Raw genomic sequence first — 12,674 nt, 5'->3', positions numbered from 1 at the left:
AAAAAAGTGAAATATTCCTTTAAATATCGTACCTGGGGGGTGTCTATAGTATGCCTGTAAAGTGACGCGTGTTTCCCATGTTTAGAACAGTCCCTGCACCAAATGTCATTTTTAAAGGAAAAAATCTCATTTAAAACTGCTTGCGGGTTTAATGTCATGTCGGGTCATGGCAATATGGATGAAAATCAGTGAGACAAACGGCATGGGTACCCCCCAGTCCATTACCAGGCCCTTTGGGTCTTGTATGGATATTAAGGGGAACCCCGCACCCAAATTAAAATAAGGAAAGGTGTGGGGCCACCAGGCCCTATATACTCTGAACAGCAGTATACAGGCGGTGCAAACAAGACAGGGACTGTAGGTTTGTTGTTAAGTAGAATCTGTTTGTAATTTTGAACATTTTTAACGTGTTTAGCTCCAGCCAAAAAATCTTTTCTAAGCTTTTTGGAAAACATAGGGAAGGGTTATCACCCCTGTGACATTTGTTTTGCTGTCTTTCCTCCTCTTCAGAAGATTTCACCTCACTTTTTTGTCCCAATGAAAAATGTTTTTTGAAAATTTGGGTTTTTTTGTGGAACAAGGATTGGAAAGCATCAGTGGAAAGGAGAAATTGTTTTCCCATATTAACTCTTACAGGAAAGAATTTCCCTTCCTAGGGGTAGATTTCATCTCACTTCCTGTTGTCTCCTTCCGTTTGCAAGTAGGAGTCGTTTGTAAGTTAGATGTTTGAAAGTAGGGTCCTGCCCTATATACTCAGCAGAAATTTGGGCCTTAGGTGTTGCTGTGGCCACAACACTGTAAGCCCTCACAGGGCCCTGCTGTGAAATATTAGATCAAGAATTGTAATTACATGCCCCTGTTGAACAGGAGCTGAAAAATTAGGCCTTAGGCACTGGTGCTGGTGCCACAACACTGCAACCCCTCACAGACACTCTAGTTGGAACGCAGGAACGAGCCCTGCTGCAAAGTATTGCTTCAAAAATTGTAATTACACGCCCCTGTTAGACAGGGGCAGAAAAATTGGGCCTTAGGCACTGGTGCTGGTGCCACAACACTGCAACCCCTCACAGACACTCTAGTTGGAACGCAGGAACGAGCCCTGCTGCAAAGTATTGCATCAAAAATTGTAATTACACGCCCCTGTTAGACAGGGGCAGAAAAATTGGATTGCTGTCCTTCTTGGGCACCCCCTCTGTCCGTGCTCATGTTACTGCCTTCATCGAGCTCAGTATCGTCATCAGAGCCTTCCAAACGCTGGGCATCCTCCTGGAGCATGTACCCAACACTGTGGTCAAACAGTTCGAGGGAATCCTCATGAGGACATGGTGGAGCTAGGGAAGGAGTCACTGATGACATTGAGCTGAGGGAAGAGGCCGCTGCTTTGCCAGACAAAGCACCCTGGGCATGGGTGAGAGAGGATGAGGAGGATGAGGACGGCTTGGTCATCCACTCGACCAAGTCTTCCGCATGTTGCGGCTCAACACGGCCAGCTGCCGAAAAAAAGGCCAAGCGTGTCCCATGGCCACGTGCTGATGAGGATGCACCGTCTCCACGACCAGCACTAGACACAGAGCCTGCTTGCCCTCTCTTATTGGCTTGTGACTGTCTGCCTCTCCTTCTTGGCCTTCCAGACATACTAATGGCCTGTAGCTGCACTAAGCTGGGATAGAACACCTGTAATTTTCTTCAAGTAGCTTTATATACTGTAACCAGACAAGCCTGCCTGTCAGTAGGAAGATAACAGGAACGGATCTAGCTGAACACTGTGAGCAGGACGCACTGTACTAAATGTAAATAGTCTAGCTGCCTGACCGTGGTACTAATAGGATCAAATAGAACACCTGTAATTTTCTTCAGGTAGCTTTATATACTGTAACCAGACAAGCCTGCCTGTCAGTAGGAAGATAACAGGAACGGATCTAGCTGTACACTGTGAGCAGGACGCACTGTACTAAATGTAAATAGTCTAGCTGCCTGACCGTGGTACTAATAGGATCAAATAGAACACCTGTAATTTTCTTCAGGTAGCTTTATATACTGTAACCAGACAAGCCTGCCTGTCAGTAGGAAGATAACAGGAACGGATCTAGCTGAACACTGTGAGCAGGACGCACTGTACTAAATGTAAATAGTCTAGCTGCCTGACCGTGGTACTAATAGGATCAAATAGAACACCTGTAATTTTCTTCAGGTAGCTTTATATACTGTAACCAGACAAGCCTGCCTGTCAGTAGGAAGATAACAGGAACGGATCTAGCTGAACACTGTGAGCAGGACGCACTGTACTAAATGTAAATAGTCTAGCTGCCTGACCGTGGTACTAATAGGATCAAATAGAACACCTGTAATTTTCTTCAGGTAGCTTTATATACTGTAACCAGACAAGCCTGCCTGTCAGTAGGAAGATAACAGGAACGGATCTAGCTGTACACTGTGAGCAGGACGCACTGTACTAAATGTAAATAGTCTAGCTGCCTGACCGTGGTACTAATAGGATCAAATAGAACACCTGTAATTTTCTTCAGGTAGCTTTATATACTGTAACCAGACAAGCCTGCCTGTCAGTAGGAAGATAACAGGAACGGATCTAGCTGAACACTGTGAGCAGGACGCACTGTACTAAATGTAAATAGTCTAGCTGCCTGACCGTGGTACTAATAGGATCAAATAGAACACCTGTAATTTTCTTCAGGTAGCTTTATATACTGTAACCAGACAAGCCTGCCTGTCAGTAGGAATTTAACAGGAACGGATCTAGCTGAACACTGTGAGCAGGACGCACTGCACTAAATGTAAATAGTCTAGAAGATAACAGGAACGGATCTAGCTGAACACTGTGAGCAGGACGCACTGCACTAAATGTAAATAGTCTAGAAGATAACAGGAACGGATCTAGCTGAACACTGTGAGCAGGACGCACTGCACTAAATGTAAATAGCAGGAACGGATCTAGCTGAACACTGTGAGCAGGACGCACTGCATTAAATGTAAATAGTCTAGATAGAAGATAACAGGAATGGATCTAGCTAAACTGAATACAGTGTATATATATATATGCAACACCTGGGATGCATATATATACACAATACACTGTAAGTGCAGCTAACTGACTGACTGTTCTGCCTAATCTATCTAACTCAAATCAAATGACACTGTCTCTCTCTCTCTCTATCTCTCAGCACACCGGAACACACACTACACAGGGCCGCCGTGCAGGCGGCCTTATATAGTGTGGGGTGTGTACTAAATCCCCTGAGCCATAATTGGCCAAAGCCACCCTGGCTTTGGCCAATTACAGCTCTCTCTACTGACGGCGCTGTGATTGGCCAAGCATGCGGGTCATAGTGCATGCTTGGCCAATCATCAGCCAGCAATGCACTGCGATGCCGCAGTGAATTATGGGCCGTGACGCGCCACACGAATTTAGCGCGAACGGCCCATAACGTTCGCAATTCGGCAAACGATCGAACAGCCGATGTTCGAGTCGAACATGGGTTCGACTCGAACACGAAGCTCATCCCTAGTCAGTACATATGTGAAGATATGTGATACAAGCTTGTTTAAGAGATATACATCCTAATAACCTGATCCTTTTCAATGTAAGCTCCTTGGAAGACTCTCTAAAGAGTTGAAAATCCCATTTGATTCCACCGATGTCTTGTTTTACTTGTCTATTATATAATGAAGATTTTCTTTCTTTCTTTCTTTCTTTCTTTCAGACTCCACTTACTGACACCGAATCTCGGGAGGAGTACAGCCAAACAGTGAAGCAGGTAACAGAGTGTTCTTTTTGTGAAAAGGTTATGTCTCCTAAAGAAATTGTTCTGTTTATTGAGAAAGGGCCATTGATAGGCCAGTATCCCCCTGCTTCATCAGTGTCTGAAAGTTCAACCATTTAAAGGAGGCAAAAATAAGCAGAAGGGTACACTCCAAAGAAAGTGGACCTTTCAGTACATTTTCAGGTCTGCATCAATACATTCCTCACATAATACAAAAACTAACAACAAAATCAATTTTCAAAAAACCTGTACTTGTTAATATTAAAAAGCACACACCGAACTACAGTCAGATGAGGAAGAATTCCTTGGTCACCTAAAGCCGCGTACACACGGGCGGACTTGCCAATGGGCTAAACTCCGTTGGCATTTCCGGTGGAAAGATTTAGAACATGTTCTATATCTGAGTCCGTCGGAAATGCCGACAGAAAAAGTCAGATGGGGCATACACACGGTCGGAATGTCCGACCGAAACCTCCTATTGGACTTTTTCTGTCGGGAAGTCCAGCCGTGTGTACGCGGCATAAGACTCTAAGACTGCAAACATTGTAACTAGCATGTCACAAAGAGAGAAGAAGCAGCGGGGGGCTGATCTGAAAGCGTGTTATGTTTCATGTTGCCGTGCATTCCTTTTGAATGGGATGCCTGTAGGCAGATGCAATTTACTTTCTCCACTGCAGGTGGCGCACTTCCGCAGCGGTACTGCAGCTGGAGAGGAAGTCAACAGGAACATAGTACCTCCTCAGTTTCCCGGGTCACTGGGGAAACATCCAGTTGGATGTTGCTGCCTCATGTGACTCTAGCAGCCATCTTGGGTCAGGCAGAGGCTATTTAAGGCCCTGGCTCCCAGGTTTGACATGCATTTGCGAGTTAGTAGAGTAGGGACAGGTACCCCGCCTGGTAGGGACAATATTAGCGGCAGGGAAAGGTTTCTGACCAGGAGGAAATGCTTAGGGCTCGCAACCTCCCTGGACACTTGCCTGTTTGGGCACAAGACAATCAGGCCGCATTCTTCCCCTCTCTACAGACACTGTCAGTTTGGCTGCATTCCGCTTTCTACAAACTGTTAAAACTGTGAGTGTCCCCGGTTGAGCTGCCTTCCCATCGGGTTATTGGTGAACTGTCTCTGCATCATTTCAGTATAAGTTCTTTCATTGCACTGGAACTCAGTGTTATTCCTGCCACACCGCCTTGCACCCCACCTACATGCCAATGTCCCAAAAAAAAAAAAAAAAGAAGAATCAAACCTACACCTTATTTTTCAACACAGTGCACTACATGGAAGTATGTTACAATGCGTTGCATTGGGGTGCTCCTGTGTAAAGCATAGGTATAAAGCCAGCACTTCAGTCTGAACAAGGATGTTTCTATATTTCTTGAAACAGCATCAAAACATGGGTATACAAAACTCTTAGATCATTGATCCACAGCCACGTCCCAAAAATATAATCATAGAAAAAGAATAAGGAGGAGAACCCCCTTTAATAACAATGTAGGACAATGTAGGACAGCTGTGTAATTAAACGCTGTTGCAGTTACTGATTGTAGCCTATTTTCATGCCTCACTAGCTCGTGGTAGGCTTGGTCAGAGCCTCTGCTTCCCCCTTGGGTGGTCCAGTGCCTAGTTGGCTGCCCCCTGCTGGCATAGTTGGGGGCTGGTTGGCATATGGATGTGGGTTTTCCCTTTGGACTACAGCGAACATGTGAATCTGGCAATATTTGTAGATGATGTTTACAGAATTTTCATGATGAAGCAGATATGGTCTGCGAAACATGTCTGAACAAACTACAGTGGGGCAAAAAAGTATTTAGTCAGCCACCAATTGTGCAAGTTCTCCCACTTAAAAAGATGAGAGAAGCCTGTAATTGTCATCATAGGTATACCTCAAATATGAGAGACAAAATGTGGAAACAAATCCAGACAATCACATTGTCTGATTTTTGAAAGAATTTATTTGCAAATCATGGTGGAAAATAAGTATTTGGTCACCTACAAACAAGCAAGATTTCTGGCTCTCACAGACCTGTATCTTCTTCTTTAAGAGGCTCCTCTGTCCTCCACTCATTACCTGTATTAATGGCACCTGTTTGAACTTGTTATCAGTATAAAAGACACCTGTCCACAACCTCAAACAGTCACACTCCAAACTCCACTATGGTGAAGACCAAAGAGCTGTTGAAGGACACCAGAAACAAAATTGTAGAACTGCACCAGGTTGGGAAGACTGAATCTGCAATAGGCAAGCAGCTTGTATGGAGAAATCAACTGTGGGAGCAATAATTAGAAAATGGAAGACATACAAGACCACTGATAATCTCCTTAGATCTTGGGCTCCACGTAAGATCTCACCCCGTGGGGTCAAAATGATCACAAGAACGGTGAGCAAAAATCCCAGAACCACACTGGGGGACCTAGTGAATGACCTGCAGAGAGCTGGGACCAACGTAACAAGTACAAGTATTTAGTCAGCCACCAATTGGCCAAGTTCTCCCACTTAAAAAGATGAGAGTGGCCTGTAATTGTCATCATAGGTATACCTCAAATATGAGAGACAAAATGTGGAAACAAATCCAGACAATCACATTGTCTGATTTTTTAAAGAATTTATTTGCAAATTATGGTGGAAAATAAGTATTTGGTCAATATCAAAAGTTCATCTCAACACTTTGTTATATATCCTTTGTTGGCAATGACAGAGGTCAAACGGTTTCTGTAAGTCTTCACAAGGTTGTCACACACTGTTGCTGGTATGTTGGCCCATTCCTCCATGCAGATCTCCTCTAGAGCAGTGATGTTTTGGGGCTGTCGCTGGGCAACACACACTTTAAACTCCCTTCAAAGGTTTTCTATGGGGCTGAGGTCTGGAGACTGGCTAGGCCACTCCAGGACCTTGAAATGCTTCTTACGAAGCCACTCCTTCGTTGCCCGAGCGGTGTGTTTGGAATTATTGTTATGCTGAAAGACCCAGCCACGTTTCATCTCCAATGCCCTTGCTGACGGAAGGAGGTTTGCACTCAAAATCTCATGATATATGGCTACATTCATTCTTTCATTTACACGGATCAGTCGTCCTGTTCCCTTTGCAGAGAAAGAGCCGCAAAGCATGATGTTGCCACCCCCATGCTTCCAGTAGGTATGGTGTTCTTTGGTTGCAACTCAGCATTTTCTCTCCTCCAAACACGACGAGTTGTGTTTCCCACAAACAGTTCTACTTTGGTTTCATCTGACCATATGTCATTCTCCCAATCCTCTTCTGGATCATCCAAATGCTCTCTAGCAAACCTCAGATGGGCCCGCACATGTACCGGCTTAAGCAGGGGGACACGTCTGGCACTGCAGGATCTGAGTCCCTGGCGGCGTAGTGTGTTACTGATGGTAGCCTTTGTTACGTTGGTCCCAGCTCTCTGCAGGTCATTCAGTAGGTCCCCCAGTGTGGTTCTGGGATTTTTGCTCACCGTTCTTGTGATCATTTTGACCCCACGGGGTGAGATCTTGCGTGGAGCCCCAGATCGAAGGAGATTATCAGTGGTCTTGTATGTCTTCCAATTTCTAATTATTGCTCCCACATAGGGCTGCAACTAACGATTATTTTCATAATCGATTAGTTGGTCGATTATTGTTTCGATTAATCGATTAATCGGTTAATAACCTTAAAAAAAAGTGTGGTGTATAATTTAGTTAGTATGTAAAGTTTAAAAAAAAAACAATGTATTCTTAAATATCTCTATGCAGTGGTAAATATAAACAACCAACTATATGGTTAGGGAGCAAAATATTAAATCCACTCTGAGAATAACAGACAGAAGAGATATACTATATATACACTATTAGAAGAGAAATACAGTTTTTTGGCCAATTTGTTGCAAAAACGAATTACATGCTTTTCTGCAGCTTCTCCGTTGAAGTATATTGAACCAAAAAAGCACCGTTTTGCGTTAAAAAAAAAAAAAAAGTCCCTGACCCTTTCCAAATATGCAGCGGCTAAAAAAAAGTATAGTTGTGAAAGTGTCCCATAGAAAACCATGTTAAATGAATTGTAGTGTGTTTCTGCAAAAAGCACCAAAAAACACAAAGATGTAATACAGGTCTAAAATGTTTAGTAATATAATGGGGTTAAAAAAAACTAAAATGAGCCCTTTATAGTACAAAAAAAGCAAATGATCACTACTGTAAGGGGTTCATTTTTTTTACTGTAGAACTGTGAAAGTAATATTTACAGTAGCGATTATTTGCTCTTTTTGTACTATAAAGGGCTAATTTTATTATTTTTAACCCCATTATGTTACTGGCCGATTAATCGATTATGAAAATAGTAATCGATTAATTTCATAATCGATTAGTTGTCGATTAATCGATTAGTTGTTTCAGCCCTACTCCCACAGTTGATTTCTCCACACAAGCTGCTTGCCTATTGCAGATTCAGTCTTCCCAACCTGGCGCAGTTCTACAATTTTGTTTCTGGTGTCCTTCAACAGCTCTTTGGTCTTCACCATAGTGGAGTTTGGAGTGTGACTGTTTGAGGTTGTGGACAGGTGTCTTTTATACTGATAACAAGTTCAAACAGGTGCCATTAATACAGGTAATGAGTGGAGGACAGAGGAGCCTCTTAAAGAAGAAGATACAGGTCTGTGAGAGCCAGAAATCTTGCTTGTTTGTAGGTGACCAAATACTTATTTTCCACCATGATTTGCAAATAAATTCTTTCAAAAATCAGACAATGTGATTGTCTGGATTTGTTTCCACATTTTGTCTCTCATATTTGAGGTATACCTATGATGACAATTACAGGCCACTCTCATCTTTTTAAGTGGGAGAACTTGCCCAATTGGTGGCTGACTAAATACTTTTTTGCCCCACTGTATCTGAGAGCATGAATATCAACTACTGCTAGTTGTTCAACATTGCATTGTTGTTTTATTATTGCTGGATCTTTTAAAATGATAATTTGTATGGTCACTGTGTCCTAAAAGATTACTGTTATTATTATATTATTATGTATATGTAATAAAGTTTGTTTTGCAAAAAAAAAATAAAAAATCCATTTAATTGTGCTACCTCGCGTTTAATTACAAGTCTTTCATTGTTATTGAGAGGGGATCTCCTCCTTTTCTTTTTCCATATCTCTGGAAAGAAAAGCAAAGGTATCAATGTAAATAAAACTTGTAGATGTTACAGTAAAATAAAACTTAGCATTCAGGCACTTAACATTAAAACAAAAAAAAATTCCCTTTATTTGTATGAGATACTGTAAATAATAAACTTTTTTTACTAAACATTATTCAAATTGCATCTGATTAGAAACATCCATCTAATCTAGCCATTTAGCAATACTCCTCTCCTTCACCGACAACAGTATGCCTGTGCAGCTGAATGTGGCTGCTCACAGGCACTTCCCGGTACCATTGCTGGTGTCTGTTCAAGCAGCACAGCAAAGCCTTGGACTCCTCTGCCCCACTTGACCCTGATCACAGCCTGACTGACCCAGCCCATGCCCTGAGCAGTCCCACCCCATTTATGACTTTACATGTTTTCCCATGAATTAGGATGCTCATTCCTCATTCTTGAGAGTGCTAACAGGATTGTGATGCAGGGTACGTCACTTGTAAAAGTGACACTGCCAAGACTAAATGGATATTCCTACCAGCCACCCTTATATTACGCAAAGATAGGGATTGTGGTCGTGCGACAGCAAGAATATACCAAAAGAAAAAGGCACAGGCATGGAGATTTTAATAATTTTGCACATACTCATTAACTTATATATTCTTAATGATTGTGGGGGGGGGGGGATTTAAATGCATTTCCTTTACATATCATCCCTGCCATAGTGCACCATTCCATCCCCCTATTTTTCCAATAATTTGGTGATTTTATAACACACCTGCCCTTGGTGATAGTTTACCGTCTTTGGTTCTTCTTCTCACATACAGAGAGACTGATGTGAAAAATAGCAGTACTGACAAGTTATTAACAGCCACCAATAAGTTCCTAACCCACCTTTCAAGTTTGAATGTGGTAGACGATGCATTAAAAAGGATGTTGCACATTACAGGCTATGCTGTCACCTGTTTTTTCAGGGCAAACTTATAGTTTTTGCTGACAACCAATCACTCTAGCAAGTTATACCTACCCATCTATGCTTCCTCCCTGCCCACCTGCCTTGTTGGAGCTCTTGCTCCTTTGCTGTAAGTGTTCTGTGTGGACAATTTCCAGGCCTGAACGCTGTCACGTAGGAAGGCCGGGATATGTCACTGTCACGTGGGGAGATAAGCTTGGATACCTTTAAACAATGGAAATTACTCAGGACAGCGAGGGAGCATAGATGGGTGAGTATAACTTGCTGGAGAGGTGGCTGTCACTTTGCCCTGAATGTGTAGGTGGTAGTGTCTCTTCATCAACCCTCCTGCTCTCCTACTGACCTTGTAATGAGGGCTGTGTGTGATGATGTGCATGTGCAATTGAGAAATTTTTCTAATTTTGGCAGAGCTGAAATGTGGTGAGATGCATTCAGTAGCTCAGTTGTTGGAATCACCCATTGACTAAAATAGCTTTTTTAAAGTAGATGGATGCCTAAACAATTGGCAGATCCAACATAGCAGCCTAGATGCATAGCCTGTAGGCAGGTACATATTAACATGAGGTTATTATTTTAGCAAAGCCTAGAATGCTCAGGTGGGGAGAGGGTTAAGTGGGGATCTGCCAGTTTCCCAGGTTTTAGCACTCTGCCCTCCGCTCTGGTCTATATATATATAAAGGCGGAAGGCCAGGCTCAGATAGAGGACACACGGGACTGCAAGGGAAGTGAGAAGGTCTAGGTCTAGGAAAAGATGTAGCCTGGAGCATCGTCCATCCCTTCACTCTAAGAGAATTTGTCTGCAAAGACTAAATCAAGTATAGATCTCTACCTGATAAGGTATGCCTGGGCAGCTCAGGATCATTTAGTTAGGGTTCTGTGAATATATTTGATGTGACTGTAATATTTACACTACAAGAGCTACAGTAAAGCATTATAATTGTCTAAAGCCTGGTCGAAAGACAGTTCCTCTGGTAGCGAGGGGGTTGATAATCTGACTCCCTCCCTAACTGTTAGTACCACAAAAGAAATTGGGACCGAACCCTCAATACAGAGACCTCATGTACCTAGCCGCATGGTACAGGAGAGAGAAAGCGATAAAGTGTTACTAAACCCAGGACCCTGCATTCATTATACTGTATCTGGTCTCCCACAGTACACAAAAACATGAAAATGCTATTATTTTAGTAAATATAAACTGCTAAATACCCTTTCTCATCACCAGTATATAGCACAGTCTTGTGACTTTTATCAGTGTTTGGCCAAACACTGGTTTAGGCTTGTAGGAGGAGTTTTCATTCTCCTCTGACTGTCCTATGAGGCTGAAGGACCCCTGGCCCTCCATCTGGACAGTGCTAATTGGCCCTGTGCTGATCACATGCACCCCCCCCCCCCAAAAAAAAAACCAAAAAAAACTCTCTAACAACACACATCAAACTGAGCATGTGCAGAGTGCTAGCAAGGCTCTGTGCTATCAGCAGATGGATTGGGAACAGTGAAAGAAGGGGAGGATCAGAAAAGACAGGATTAAAACAGCCTTTTTACACAATGCGCAAAATTAACCTCTTAGGTTCCAGAGTATAACAAGCATGCTTTACTGCATATACAGGCTGATTTTACTGACATCTGTGCTAGGTGCATAGCAGGACCCCATTCTGTTGCTGGGAGTAACGTGGCAGAGATATGCTAGACTGGTGGAGAGGGCAGGGGCTCAGAATTGTCCATCCAAAATGCAACATACAGGACATGGGACAGGATGCTCACAGAGAAACTCTGTATGTTACATCACTGCACACAGTGTATGGCTCATTTCGAAGTTGAGGTTCTGCCTTAACGTAGACTTTCATGTGAACGTGGCCATGACTGGTCCCGGGCACTAAATAGCGCGCACAAAAAAGCAGAGGAAAAGTACCCCGTGTGTTCCGGGGCGAGCGGGCCCCGCCCACAAACCTACTATTTTCACTTTGGCACAGCATAAGTAGCTGAGGTGGGCTTCAGGGATAGATAGAAACATATGCAGTCAAAGCATTGTGGGGAAGTAAAGATTTAATGGCTCTAATATTGTGATAGTTAATAGAAATGAACTCATGGTGGAAAATGATTAGGAATAGTAGTGAGCACCCTATGACTGGTTACGTAAGCGGAAAAACATATAGTGGCTTGTGTTTGATTAGAATTGTTTCCCTGCTTTGAAGACAAGGCACACAGTCAAGAGCAGACTTGGGTTGTTCTGGCATGTTCTTCACCAGATCCCACACCCCTTTTTAAACATAGTACGTCTCACACACCCTGTAACTACAGCGCACATATGGCTTTTATTTTTATCTGATAGCCACGTGTTGTAGCTGTGCACAGCACATACAGTATGCTGTCCATGGACATTTCTGCCACTGGCTGTATCCCTGGTTATGGTTCTATAAATGACTGTCACACAGTACAAATTGTTTGTTACAAGAAACTTGTTCAGAGAGAAACACAGAGTAATTAGACATTGTTGACCTCTTTAAAAAAATGCTAGTTGCCTGACTGTTATAATCCATTATGCTTTATTATCTGTATACCGGGTCAGTGACTCTGCTGAAGCTAGAGGGTCAGCATGATGGCCAGGCAACCAGGATTTTTGTGTTTGGTTATTTATGTTTTGCTGTAAACTTAAAAGGGAACCATAGTCTTTTTTGTATATTTTAGATATTTTCTCATTACATATTATGTAGGCTGTGCTTCCTGCCTAGTACCGTGCCATAGCTGTGCCCTGCTAATCCTTTTATCTCGCTGCAAGTTTATCAGACATACAGTAACTTGTCTGATTGAAAGCAATAGACAT

The 12,674-nt window shown here is 42.8% G+C and overlaps 1 protein-coding gene across 1 annotated transcript in view; it reads left to right on the top strand.

Moving 5' to 3' along the window:
- Nucleotides 1-12,674, top strand: part of RAPGEF3 (Rap guanine nucleotide exchange factor 3) — a 184,337-nt gene that overhangs the window by 80,974 nt on the left and 90,689 nt on the right. Inside the window, exon 2 of the mRNA XM_073613650.1 lies at nt 3,720-3,773. Within this exon, the coding sequence (XP_073469751.1) occupies nt 3,720-3,773 (54 nt within the window). The remainder of the gene's footprint in view (nt 1-3,719; nt 3,774-12,674) is intronic.

Source organism: Aquarana catesbeiana, linkage group LG02 (assembly GCF_042186555.1).
Source record: "Aquarana catesbeiana isolate 2022-GZ linkage group LG02, ASM4218655v1, whole genome shotgun sequence".
Taxonomy (NCBI): domain Eukaryota; kingdom Metazoa; phylum Chordata; class Amphibia; order Anura; family Ranidae; genus Aquarana; species Aquarana catesbeiana.
The sequence above is the reverse complement of the archived record's forward strand: the minus strand, read 5'-3'. Positions and strand labels throughout refer to the sequence as shown.